We start from the raw sequence: 13,900 nt of genomic DNA, 5'->3' as shown, positions 1-13,900 counted from the left end.
TTTGAAGCAGCATATTTCGTTTTTATTCTATATGACGCAGCATATTTCGTTTTTATTCTATATGACTTAGTGTTAACGGTAAATACAAGATTTTAAAAGGAGTGGTTTTTTTTCTTATGTTTGTACTCCTAGAATAGTTGAAATGTGGTCCTAGGAGTGTTGAGTGCATTCTAACACTAAAATAAGGAGCCGAAGATTTTGGGTGTAAGTGACAGGAAGATTTTGTTTGGGGGGTAAATAATGAGTGTTTTGAAGAGCTTGCTGCTATGTTCTTCGGCAGCTGTCTTGTTGTGGGGTGGGTGGGTAAGGGGTGGCTTTTCTTATGCCAGTACTGGCATATTAACCTACACAAGCCATGTGCAGCTCATTTTTGGTTAATTATGTCCTTTATGTTCCTGGAGTTTTGATATCACTTGTATTTATCATTCTGCACTTTCAGTGGATAGATCGTTAAACTTTGTTTGCTGGAAGATCAGGAGGGTTTCCCAGCCAGTGGTCCGGTCTCCAGTGGGTCCCAGCCTACGCCTTCGCTGCCGGCCTCCAGTTCGCCTTCGGCTTCATCTTCGCCGCCGACCTCCAGGAAACAGAGAGGTGACTTGTCTATTTATCTCCTCTGCTCACCTCTACCCTCTTACTGATGTTGTCAGGGTTTGGGCAAATTTACCTCTGACTGAGTCACTCTTGGTGATTGATTATCTTCTAAATGTATAATATATCATTAAGAATGCACAGTATTTAGTATTTAATATACATATTAAAGAAAAGAGTCTGTTGTCTTTTATGCACTCAGTTAGAGTTGAATTTGCACCACCCAGGTTTAAGTCTCTTTCCCCCTCTTGAGTTAGTGTTGGTGCTGATGGTTGTTGACAAGAAACTGTTGTTTCCAGGTAAAATGCTTTCTGGGGAGGAAGATGGTTTAGAGGATGATGCTGAAAGGACAGATGTCACTACTGGTGCTTTCACAGGTGAGATGCACTCACCAGAAGGCAGATTGTAATGTGTGGCAGATTTGCGATGATACTTAAAACTACATGGCGAAAACCTGATTCAGCAGTAAAAAAGAGTCTGCTTTTCATCAGCGTCTGTGGTTGGTGCGGATGGCTCCACTGCAGCCCAGGTGGATATCATCACCGAGCAGCCCCGTTCCTCCCAGCACACCCTGCAACCCGGCGACTCTGTGGACCTCAGCGCCTCCTCAGAACAGGGCGGTGGTGGAGGCGGGACATCTGCATCAGACACTCCTGAGTCACCCAATGACAACGAGGAGGAAATGCTGAGTCGGAGCTCCAGTGGAGGGGCCAACATTACTCCAGAAACGGCTGACTACACCACGCCTGAGAACGCCACACCGGAGGGAGGGCCCTTAGGAGAAGGCGGGACTCTGCTCAGCACTAATGATCGATCGTTTCCACCGAGTGACTCCTCCCAGACAACCACGGAGGGGGGGGGGGGGGGGGGGGGGGGGTACTGTTATGACTGTAGATTCATGTTCCTTGTGTTATGATCAGTTATCATGATTTTGTGTCTTGTGCTTTCTTGTATGTGAATTCCATGTCTTTGTATCGTGTCTTGCTGTGTCTTTTATGTTGTTTTTCCATGCCCTCATGTGTCCTTTAAGTTCTCCTGTGGTCTGCCCTCTGTCTCCCTCTGTCTGTCAGCCTTGTTCCCTCTTGGTTGTCTCCTCTGTGCTCCTCCCCTTCGTTACCACACCTGGCCTCCTCCCTCCTCTGTCCTCACCTGTTCCTCGTTGGTTAATCAATGTCTGTGTATTTAGTCTGTGTGTTTCCTTCACTCCCTGTCTGGTCATTGTATGTATTCTGTTTGCCTCTGTCCATGCCTCTTGTCCACGTCTGCCCCGGCTCATGTTCCTGCCTGTTTCAAGTCCCTTTATGGTATGTTTTGGTTTTGAGTTTTCCATGTTTGATTTGAACTTTGCCTCTTTCTTTGTACTTTGTCCTGCTGGTTTTTTGTTGCTACTTTGCCCTTTTTTCCTTTGCACTTTGTTGTTTTGCTGTTCAGTTGCTACTTTGTTCTTTCGTCCCCATTTTGTCTGCTTTTGGGTTTTTGGTACTCGGCTTTAAATAAAGTTTTTTTTTTGTTCCCTGATCTTGCCTCCTGTTTAACTGCGTTTGGGTCCACCTCCTTCATCCTGAGTATTTCCCTTAAACCAATACCTGACACCTGGGACCTGACGGGTTTCCCGCAGAATTCTTTAAGACATTTTCCTCACTACTTTGGTCACAGCTAAGCATAGTGCTGTCTGACTATTTCAAGCAGAGTAAGCTTCTGACATCATTCTATGAAGCATGTATAATCCTTATTGCAAAGAAAGACAAGGATCCGATGGAGTGTTCTTCATATAGGCCAATCTCTCTATTAAATGTTGTTAAAATTCTGGCTAAAGTTTTGGCCTGAAGACTGAAAAACAACTTACCTTCCGTCATATCTGACTATTATTTCACTTGGCCATAGGGCCATTGGCGATAGCGATCCACAGTTGTGAGAATATATCTGGTATATGGAGGAATGGAGTACAGCATAAGGTGGCTCTATACGCAGACGAATTAAGTTTCATCTCACATCCAGATATCTCTCTACCCGCCATGTTGTCTCTACTGAACTATTTTAGCCAGTTCTCAGGACACAAAATAATTTGGACAAATCTGAACTTTTCCCTGTCAGTGAGAGGATGCCAGCATCAGACTACTCCAACTCCCCTTTAGGATTGTGGAAAACAAATTCACTTACCTTGGTATTACAGTTACGAAAAGCACAAGTGCCTTTTCAAAGAAAACTTTCTTACTTTGCTAAACCACACAAGACGGTACCTGACACAGTGGTCGCCCCTGTCTACGTCCTTGTTCGGCTGAATTAATTCCATCGAAATGAATATTCTTCCTAAATTTCTGTATGTCTTCCAATCAGTACCTACCTTCATTCCTAAATCATTTTGATACATAATATTCTGTTATATCATCCTATATATGGAAAGGAAAGCACCCTCGGCTAAATAAGGTCCATCTCCAAAGGCCTAGGGGAGGGGGAGGTATGGCACTGCCTAATTTTCGTTTTTATTATTGGGCAGCCGACATCCGTTAAGTTTTGGTCATATTTTCACAATCGATCTGACTGCCCTTCATAGGTGGCATTGGAGTTGGGTTCTGCTAAAAACTTTTCAGTTTCAGCACTTCTTGGATCTAAACTTCCTCTCCCACCAAATAAACCCATAGATAATCCAGTCGTCTGGCACACGTTGAGGGGGTGGGCTCAGTTCAGGAGACGCTTTGGCCTCTCTGATTTTTGGCTATCAAGTCCCATTTCTGCCAATCATCTATTTCAACCTTATTTACTGGACCCGACATTCCAGTAATGGCAGAGACTGGGTATAGAGCGTTTCAGGGATCTTTTCATAGATGGTTTTGTATCATTTGAGCAACTAACTGAAAAGTTCAATCCCCCAAAGTCTCACTTTTTCAGGTATCTGCAAATAAGACACTTTATTTGCTGTCAGATACCAAGCTTCCCTCAGACACCTGATGTGATGCTGATGCACCTCTGAATTTACAGCCATCGCGCATGGGGCTTGATCTCTATTATCTAGAATAAACTGCTAGGCATAAGACAGGCCCCACTCGACAACATTTAATTGCATGGGAGCAAGATCTGAATCAATCTTTGTCAGAGGAAATGTGGGATTCCATTTTTGAATTAATTAACTCAACTTCTCTTTGTGCCCGTCACTGCTTGTTGCAATTCCAAGTAGTACACAGGACCCAAATATCCAAAACCAAATTATCTCGCTTTTGCCCAGATGTGGATCCCTGTTGCAACAACTGTAAGAGAGAGGAGGCTTCACTTATCCACATGTTTTGGACATGTCCTAGACTTGAGAAATACTGGAGGGGAGTTTTCCAAACCTTAGGGGAGACTGGGGTAAGATGAGCCATTTTTCATATTTAGGATCACTACATCATGGCAAACATTGTTTTGTTGCTAACTCATATATCTGCATACATTTCAGGATGCATAGGAGCGGGGTAAGTGGAGCCGTATCCCTACTCCTTCCTTCCTTCCTCTATCTATCCTCTCTTCTCCATCTTCATTAAACTCCTCCCTCTATCTTCCTCTCGTTCCATCTATCCCCATCCCTCCTTCGATCCATCCATCTCCCACCTCTGCTGGGTGGCTCAACTTACCCCTGGCCAAATGGCTCAACTTACCCCAGAGCTACCATTTTGACTTTATTAGTCCCCACACCTAAAATGGTGCACTTTTATGCTAGGTTTATGACCTCATGTTGTAGCTCATAGATGCCACAATTGATGTATAAAGCAAATTTAAAATTCTCTATTTTGGTCTGAACACAATTCTCATGAAACTTCAAGAGTGAAAAATGTTTTTTTTGGAAATAGCTAAGATTTCTTGTTTTGCGCTCTTTTTCTGTGTTTTGTTTTTCTCCCTTCTGTGGAGGAACAGGATCACCTCTCTCGACCTACGTGTTGACTGTGCACTTTATAAACTCCCTGTGCACATTTTATACTTGTACTTTATATATGTGTAAAAACTCAATAAAAATATCTTTGAGAAAAAAAAATTGTTTACCATTTTCTGTCACCCTTAAAATTGTGCATTTAAAGTCACAACAGAGAGTAAACACTGTTTCTAACAACAGGAGCATCAACAACATACAGGTGATGTAATATCTGACGGCTCACAAGTTTATTTTAAATTTAAGAACACGTCGCATCAATTCAGAGATTGAAGTCAATGCCTGAAGCTTGAAAACAATTTCACCACAATGCCCCTTTACATCAGGAGCAGTTTGGGATTCAGTGTCTTGCCGATGCAGACCAGGGGAATCGAACCAGCAACCTTCCGACAACATGACACTGGCTCAACCCCTGAGCCACAGCATGCTTTGGTGTCTAAGGCCTGTGTCTACATAGTGTTTATTTGCTGGCAGTGCACTCAGGAGTGCTGGGATGAAGTGCTTTTGTGTTTTCGGGTTTGATTGACATCTGTTAAAACTATGGTAACAGAGTGCTGACCACACAGGTAATAACAGGCTTGCAATGCGTAGGACTATAACGCTCACAGGCAACATTCAGTGTACAGACAGTTTGCTCCTAAAAATGGCTTTTCTGTCTGTTTCTGACAGTTTCTGTAGATAAAGTAAGGTCAACTATAAGTGCTTGTCTTTGGTACTCGCAGGCTGAGGTTGGTAAGTATGAGTGATTCAGGGTCTGTGTCCGGGATGGACACAACCCTCTATGCATATCTGTGACTGTTCAAATTTGTAAAATGAATAGGTAAATACATTTAAAACAATGCAGTGAACAGTACTTGAGAGAGTGACAGCAAGTGTAAACAGTGAGTTGTGTCATTGTGTTCCCTCCATGCTGCAATACATAATAATAATAATAATAATGTCTAATTAAAACCTCCTGCTGCTAATTGTCAACACAATTAACACTTGAGACATGTTATTTTGGAGGCAATTCTTCTGTTGCCAACATCAATTACATGCGAGATTCCCAACCCACCCAGCAAACCACCTGTAATCACATTTACGTGTGAATGAGTATTTTTAGTGCTAATTGATGAATCCTACTCATCACATCAACTGTAACCTTTCAGCTCAAATAAGACATGTTGTGTTAAGTGAGGGCTATGACTCTCTCTGACACCACGTTCTATCAGTCCAATGCCTTTGTTTCTCTCTCTGTAGGACTATGAGTGACGTTTTGAGCTTTTGGAATCGATTCATTAGATCGTCTCAGTGGGCACGTCCGCCTGGCTGTAGCGTGAGCCTTTGGGGCAAGTGACAAAGCTACATCCATTCATTTTGCTACTCGCTGGCTGAGGTTATTTTTATAAATGTTGGACAACAAGTGTTTTGTGCCATCTCCACAAGAAGCGATTCCTGCATGGGTGAATAATAGCGTTTTTTTAACCAGAAGCACGAGTGTCGCTCTGGAATCTTGAAAGGAGGCGAGTTGTTGCGAGAAAGCGATGGTGGAAATGTGAGTCAGGGAGTTGGAGAGAGTAGTTTGGTGTTTACCTCGGGGGAACTGCCAGCAAAGATTTATTTCCAAAGTCATGGCTGACTATTCAAATGATCCTGGCAACTGTAAGAGCTGCAACTGTAACAAGATACCTTGCAAAAATTGAGGAGAAATGACGAAATAAACACAAACTGAGCAAGTCAACATCAGGCAGGGATGATGCTTCTCTCCTGAAATGCCTCTGGTGCGGCATGATGCTGCGTGCAGAACTGTTAGTAACAAGAAGTTTTAATGGAACGTAACTTTGAAGTAAAAGGATTACAGCACAGCCACTGCAAATCTGTCTGTCTCAGGCAATCTGCTGGATTCCAAACCTTTGGTAAGTATGAATAATTTACACATCAAAGTATATAAATATTGGGCTTAAATAAATATTGGGGTTAAAAATACTTTAACAGCTAATCCTGAGCTACTGTATAGATTCTCATATCAATTTTTCTGAGCACTGTGAGGACAGCTACTAAATGGACCTTGATATTGTTTCATGTTGAATGAATTCCACCTCTACTTTGAAGCCAACATGGACAAAAAGTCGTTAAAGAGCTCAGAAAAATAGAAATTTGAACATCTACCATTCTGGCCAAACTCCAACTGCTCATAAAGATTGCATGACACGACTGAAAGCTCCAGAATAGCTTCTTAAAGGACCCTGTGGTGAGATTGTTTTGCCTATGAATAGCTAAACAGTCGCTCAAAAGGCAGAAAGCCTTTGACATGTATAGTAACTTCAAAATCAAACGCTTTTGGTTTGGCAGAAGGGAAAAAGCACGCATGATGAAGTCCCTGGAGACCATGAAAAACCGAATGTGGAACAGCAGAACAGTTCATATTTAGCAGAAAGGAGAGCATCCACCTGAGCCTTCTGTGCCAGTTTATTAATAACTTGTCAAGAAAATGTGTTTTTTCTATAATGGCACCAATTTGTCCACGCTCACCTAGCCGAGAACTGAAAATGTTGTTTTATGTTGCTTTATCATCCTAATTTCTTTTCAATATCACCCAATTCAAAGCTTTCTCAACTTTCCAACCTACACTGAGCACCTTTTTGTGTACTATTTGTTTTTTTCTTTCTCCGTTCCCTGAATTCTCATTCACGCAGGGCAGCTCTCTCTGTCACTGAAAGAGTCATCATGATAAACTGAAGAGATACTGTGTGCAGAGAAGGTCAGAGGAGGGCTGAACAACTGAACATAGTGTGCAGCTGCAAGAGAGGAGACAGCAGTCGGATATAAGCTCCCGTTATCCCCCGGGCCCCATTCTACTCAACTTCATGTGGTGCACGGGACAGTTAACACCCTTATTTATATGCACCCATTATCGATGATGGAGTCCACTTACCTGCCAGTCGATAACAAGCCAATCACTTGTTCCCCGGGGAGCCAGTCAGTTCAATTTTGAATCCTATCGGCTGCATGAGATGTATTGTTTTACCAAGTTTCATCACAGCCATCAGCGGCCTCGGAGGTATCGGCTGGTTCGAAAGGGTCAAATTAGCAATCAGTGAGGAACCACCTGCACCACTCAGTCAAATGACACACACAGATTACAACAGAGAGAAAAAAACTCAGACACACAACCAGAAACACTTGACAGACAGCGCCAACAACAATGGTGTACAAATAATCTGATCATATTATGTTTTTTGTGTTTTTGCCTTTTTTGTGCATGTTAAAGTTCTGCGAAGTGATAAAGCCCAAGGTCCACGCCAAAGGAAGAACAGGAATCATTGCTTCTACACTGCCTGAAACGCCTGGTTTGGAGTCGAGCCTTTAATTTCTGTGCTTCGCTAAATAACAGGCATTATATAAATACATATTTCATATATATTTATTATAAAATATATACACTCCAGTGAGTCAGCAGACATACAGTTGTTACTGGTCCAGTGGCGTTATTTTAGATCACACTACCTTGCTAAGCATGTACTCTGCCTCTGAATGCCTAGCTGACATTTATTCAAGTGATTGGGTTGAGCAAACACTAAAGCGAAATAGAAATCAGATCAGAAAGCAGGTTGGAGAAATTTAGGCCTACTACTGCTGGCACGTTCCTGGCTTGCTAGCATGTTAACCAAAAGTTTGCCATGTGCAGTAGTTCCTCAGCTAGGCCTGCAAGGAGCCCCATCGTCGCACAGTTTATAATACCACCTTTTTTGTTAGGATGCACAGATAAACTTTGCTGTGCTACTTTCTGGTGCAACCAGACCCTTAAAATTGGATGCTGTAAAATAGGTTAGGAGCTTCAACATGAAACAACAGGAAGTAGTGACACCCAATCCTTTACGCATTGACTTCATGTCTATTCTGATCACAGTGACAGTTAGTCATTTTGACATTTGCACTCTTCTACTATAAGAGCAATCTTTGCTGCCTGGATTAGAGTGGACCTGAATGTGATTTAGCATGTTTGCGTGTGACTCGTGTGTGTGTGTGTGTGTGTGTGCACGCATGTGTGTGTGTGTGTGTGTGTGTGTGTGTGTGTATGTGTGTGTATGTGTGTGTATGTGTGTGTGGGTGGGTGGGTGGGAGTCAGTGTGTGTGTATGTGTGTGGGAGTGTGTGTGTTTGTGTGTGTTCAGGCAGAATCATGTCTTTGTTTAAAAGCTGAGGACCCCCCGGCCAGATTATGAGACTTTGGGGCCGGACAGCGAGATCTGCCGCGGAAACAAAAAGAGGAGCAGGGGTGTTGAAATATGAAAGGCCACGCTGTCGGCGGTCTGCATTCATCACAGCACCAGCGTCTCTCTCTCTTTCTCTCTCATTCCCTCCCCCCTGCCTCATCTGAACACTCTGGCTGGTCCTTTCACATCTCTTCACAGTTCCTCTCAGCAATTTGTACTCAGTATCAAGCTGGTGCTCCTCTGATCCTCTTTGTCGCCATCCTTGTCTGCAAAACCAGGGTACCAATTAAACAGTTTAATTAGTTCAGCATACTGATAATTAAGCCGCCAATAACAACAGCCCTTACAATATATAATATAATAAGGCACATTTCTCAAAGGTGCATTATATAATTTAGGGGAAGCAATTTATGTCAGAAGAGAAACATCTTCACTGGCTGATTTTCTTTTATGCCTAAACATACATAATAATCAAACTCTCTTCATTTTCATGACTGAATAAACTGAATAAAAAAACTGACCTTAAAGGACAACACAGTTTCATACTGTTTTCTTTTGCTTACATATTGCAGACCCTGCCACCTTTCTAGCTTCACCTTATTTTCCTCTGAGAACAGCTTGTTCATTCAGTTGTGGAAAAAAAATATATTTCTGAGTTTGTATTATTACTTACAGTTTTTCTCAATTGTTAACACACAAATACTGGTACTTGAGACACAGTTACCACAACATGTAACTCATGCACCAACCCCCTGAACCAATTCTGCTAAACTACAAGCACAATTCCTGCTTTACACTCGAATTGCAGCTCTAAAACACACTTTTTTCAAAACACTACACACAATTCTCTGCATTTGGCACAAATTTCATGACGAAAATCTCTTGTTTTCACAAGGAACACACTGTCATTCAAAATTCTAAAGTTAATTGCCCTACTATGCGTACTGACTCATCAGGTGGGCAAACACCTGTCACACAATTTTACAATTAGCTGTCAGAGCTTTAGCATAAAAGGGCAACAAGTGAGCTCTTCTGTTTTGGAGCAATGGAAAACATTGCTTGTGATGTGGATGAGGTGCTGTGGCCAGACCGGAACAGAAGAGAGGATGGAGCATAGTTTTTTTTTTTTTTTACTCTGACTGTATACAGTAAATTATTTGGTTGTTTTGTATGTAGACCACTGTATGTGCAACTTTGTGTTAGTTGGGATGTACACTGTGTACATTGTTTTTGTGGGGAAAATAAAATATATTTGTTACTGTGTATTTGTGTCTTCTGAGTATAAAAACAATATTAATATTATTAAGTGTTTTTTATTCATCATAGTGTTTTACATTGAGCACATCAGTGTTCAACTGGTTCTTATAAATGTCTATTGATGGTTTGTGTGTGTCATTTGAAAGCAAAATACCATTTTGAGAAGAAATAACATTGTTTTGAATGTAAAGTTTCATTTTGCAGGAGAATTGAGGGGTTTTGCCCATTGTGTGTGTTTTTTGATTTGTGTGTAGAGTTCTGAGAGCACGAGGCATGCTTTCAGGAAATGTGTGTAAACAATCAAGAAAAACTGTAAAATATATTTACAGTTTTTCTCAATAGTTTACACACAAAAATTGGTACTTGAGACACAATGATCGCAACATGTAACTCATGCACCAACCCCCTGAACCTATTCTGCTAAACTACAAGCACAATTCCTGCTTTACACTCAAATTGCAGTTCTAAAACACACTTTTTTCAAAACACTACACACAATTCTCTGCATTTGGCACAATTTTCATGAAGAAAATCTCTTGTTTTCACAAGGAACACACTGTCATTCAAAATTCTATGTCAATTGCCCTACTATGTGTACTGACTCATCACATGGGCAAACACCTGGACACCCTACACAACACACTCATTCCACCAGATCAGCTCAGGTACGTTGTCATTTGGGACAACGTAAGTTTCCACTGGGCTGCTCTGGTTCGTAACTGGTTCACTGCCCACCCACGCTTTATAGTTGTTTATCTCCCTCCATATTCTCCATTCCTCAATCAATCCTATTGAGAATTTTTTTTCTGCCTGGAGATGGAAAGTGTATGACCGAAATCCACAAATGCGTATACCCCTTCTCCCAGCTATGGAAGATGCATGTGGATATATAGCAGTTGGTGCTTTTCATGGCTGGATTCAGCTAGATGATATTTCTCTTGCTGCTTGGCCAGGGAAAACATTGCTTGTGATGTGGATGAGGCGCTGTGGCCAGACTGAAACAGAGGAGACCATGCTGCACAGTTTTTTAGTTTTTTTTTTACTGTAACTGTGTTCAGTAAATTCTTCTGTTGTTTTGTAGGTAGACCGTATATTGTTGTATATGCAACTTTGTGTTGGTTGGGATGTACACTGTGTTTATTGTGTTTGTGGGAAAAATAAAATATATCTGTTACCGTTTATTTGTGTGTTCTGAGTATAAAAACAATATTCTCAAATATTTTACAACACACTTATGTATGTACTGACTGTAGTAAGTGTAACTGAACAAAAAAGGCCTAAGTCATTATGATGAATGAAGAAGAAGTGTTTTCCATTCATCATAGTGTTTTACACTGAGCACATCAGTGTTCAACTGGTTCTTATAAATGTCTATTCATTTGATGGTTTGTGTGTGTCATTTGAAAACAAAACACCATTTTGAGAGATAAAAACTGACTTTTTAAAAATGGTTAAATGTGTTATTAAAAATATAACTCTTACTTATACTTTTGATTACACAAAACAGCTCACCGGATGCTTTGCCAATGAAAACAGCTCAGAGTGGAGCTGAAGAACACTGCAAGGATGATAATTCTCAATTCAAGCAACATCTTTTACATAAGACATAATCATTTAATCCAAAATTGACCCATTTTCTTCCGAACATATGGTTGTATTTTGCATTGCTGACTATGATTTCCATCCTTCTCATTAACATGATTTTGTTTTTTCTGTGCAGTGTTGGTATTACTTTAGCAAATTTGGTTCATGTAAAAATAAATAACAAAATATTATGTTTTGTAGATGTATGAATATGAAATGAATATGTAGAGAATTTTTTTTTAAATCTTGTTTGAAGACTTATTTTGTTTTTATTTATATGTGATATTATGTTTCTGGCACTTACAGGAAATGGACACAACAACATCAAATGGAAGTCAGGGTAATTCCCCCTGACATACTTCATGACTGATATATCATCAGTGTGTGTAATGTTACAGCAGCAGGGATTACAGCACTGAGTCCATCATGTCCTCCCATCTCAGGACCAGCAGCAGCCTGTGTGAGGCTCCTCTGCACTCCTCAGGTCTCTGTCTCCCCCTGCAGGAAGTCATTTATTTTTCAACACGCTATGAAATCTATGTTCGAGACTTGATTTTGCCTCGGCTTGGTTACCCTCTCATCCTCCTGTTTGCCCATATTCACCCTGATCACTTTATCTGATTCCCCACATCACAACAGCCAATCAGGCTGCTGTTCTCTTCACCCGCAGCGACACAGACACATTCTGGAGAACAAGTAACAAACACTTCCATATGAGTGAGGGACTGCTGGCATAGAAATTGGCTGTCACAGTGTGTGTGACTGTGTATGTGTGTATGAGTGGAGGCGAGAGGTGAGGGGCGGGGATGTGTGTGGGTGAGTGAGTGGATGCTGGGGTTCACGGGTTAGTTTAGGGGGGTTGTGGGTACAGGGGAGGGGAGGGGAAGACAGGAGTGGGTGAGGTAAGTAGGGGGAAGGAGGCATCTCCTCTCTCCTCTCCTCTGATCGCTGTAGACTCAGTATTCACCCCAGTTTTCCTTACTCTCTCTCTTCTTAGATTTCTCCTCTTTTATCTTTCCTTTTTCCTCACTTGTCTTCATCTCCTCCTCTTGGACTTCTATTTTGGAGGTGAGCTCCTGAAGAAAAAGAGAGAAAAAGCCAATTCTGAGACAGTCCAACACAAGCTGATAGAATCCAACAGGTGATTACTGTGAAGTACAGTGATGATCTGAGGCAGCGTACCTGCAGCTGGCTGATCTTGGAGGCGAGGCTCTGCTCCAGAGCATCACACCTGCTCTCCTCCACTGATCTTCATCCTGTTCAGCTGGATTTCCATCTTGGACTGCTGGTCCAGGGTGTCGACGTGAGCTCTGCTTGTGGCCCACCTTTTTTTTTTTCTAATTTCTCCCTCAAGGAATCCATTTTTTTCTTTCAGCCCCAGCTGCCTGCTTGTCACCATCAGCTCCTGCTCCTTTAGATTGCTTACGAGCACTTGAAATTGGCAACAGTGTTTGTTTTTCTTTACATAAAATAGCTGATTCTGAAGCAGTCCAGGAGGCAGCAGCGACTCACATTGATTTTCACACACTTCTTTCTAACTACAATGACTGACAAATGACCTCTGTATTCAATCAGTTGATGACAAACCTTGACAATAGTTTTCCTCGTGAGCTACAGGGCTGCCGGCTTTTTTTTTTCTGCCTGGCATCTAATTGTTCTGTACCCCAGCTGTAATCAAACTCTGATTAAACAGCTGGAATATGAATAAAAAACACCTGGACTCTGACTGCTGGACTGTGAAGCACTGCCTCATCGGGGACTGTTGCAGGATCAGCTAACTTAGTTTGCCTTTCTTCAAGCTCATTCGAAGGACAATATGCACATCATCAGGATGAGCTCTTGGCGGTACATTGTTGCTCTGGTGTGGTCTGAAAGATTCGGATTTCAAAACATGGTTAAGATTTTTCTTGTCAGCCTTTTAGTGTCCTACCTTGTCACTTCAAAAGATTTTTTAAAATTTCACTGTTTTGCGGATGACCATAATAGATATAATCTATTTATTCCATTGCTGTGTTGATAATAGGCCTACCAAATGACTGAAATGACTGACCAAATGCATTCATTCAAGTAGTAATAATAATAAAACTTGATGGCCATCTGGAGGCTGTAATCTCTGACATTAGCGCAGGGAGGTGAGAGGACTGCTGCTGTGTGAATAAAATGCAGTGCAAGAATCATTTCACCTATTTAAATAAACATGATTCAAATTATTTTAAAGGTTTCGACTCAAGTGCTTGTGGATGCATTACTGTGGTGTGTTTCAAGTATGAAAAAGACGGTATATTTAAAGGGGCCCTATTTAACTATTTGAAGCAATTTACATGCATGTATGTGTCACTTTACCTTTGGCTATATGTGAGCCGATTTTAAGGTTT

At 41.5% G+C, this 13,900-nt stretch overlaps 1 protein-coding gene and 1 long non-coding RNA gene across 2 annotated transcripts; both read left to right on the top strand.

The window, feature by feature from the left end:
• The first annotated feature begins 583 nt into the window (after window positions 1–583).
• LOC115591290 (huntingtin-like) lies at window positions 584–1,504 on the top strand. The gene is made up of 3 exons (XM_030433160.1): window positions 584–591; window positions 888–965; window positions 1,080–1,504. Exons 2-3 carry the CDS (start codon window positions 893–895, stop codon window positions 1,502–1,504), a joined length of 498 nt encoding a protein of 165 aa, XP_030289020.1. The 5' UTR covers window positions 584–591; window positions 888–892.
• Window positions 1,505–1,815: 311 nt separating this feature from the next.
• On the top strand, window positions 1,816–4,514 carry LOC115597049 (uncharacterized). Its single transcript, XR_003987010.1, has 3 exons — window positions 1,816–1,892; window positions 3,812–3,933; window positions 4,022–4,514. It is a non-coding gene; the product is annotated as an uncharacterized LOC115597049 (long non-coding RNA).
• Window positions 4,515–13,900: the final 9,386 nt, after the last annotated feature.

The sequence above is a fragment of the Sparus aurata genome, chromosome 1 (genome assembly GCF_900880675.1).
Source record: "Sparus aurata chromosome 1, fSpaAur1.1, whole genome shotgun sequence".
In the NCBI taxonomy this organism is placed as follows: domain Eukaryota; kingdom Metazoa; phylum Chordata; class Actinopteri; order Spariformes; family Sparidae; genus Sparus; species Sparus aurata.
This window is presented reverse-complemented; position numbering and strand designations above follow the sequence as displayed.

Coding starts and splice junctions, on each gene's coding strand:
- LOC115591290 (XM_030433160.1), top strand. CDS start 893: ATGCTTTCTGGGGAGGAAGATGGTTTAGAGGATGATGCTGAAAGGACA. Junction 966..1,079: donor CACTACTGGTGCTTTCACAG/GTGAGATGCACT, acceptor GCTTTTCATCAG/CGTCTGTGGTTGGTGCGGAT.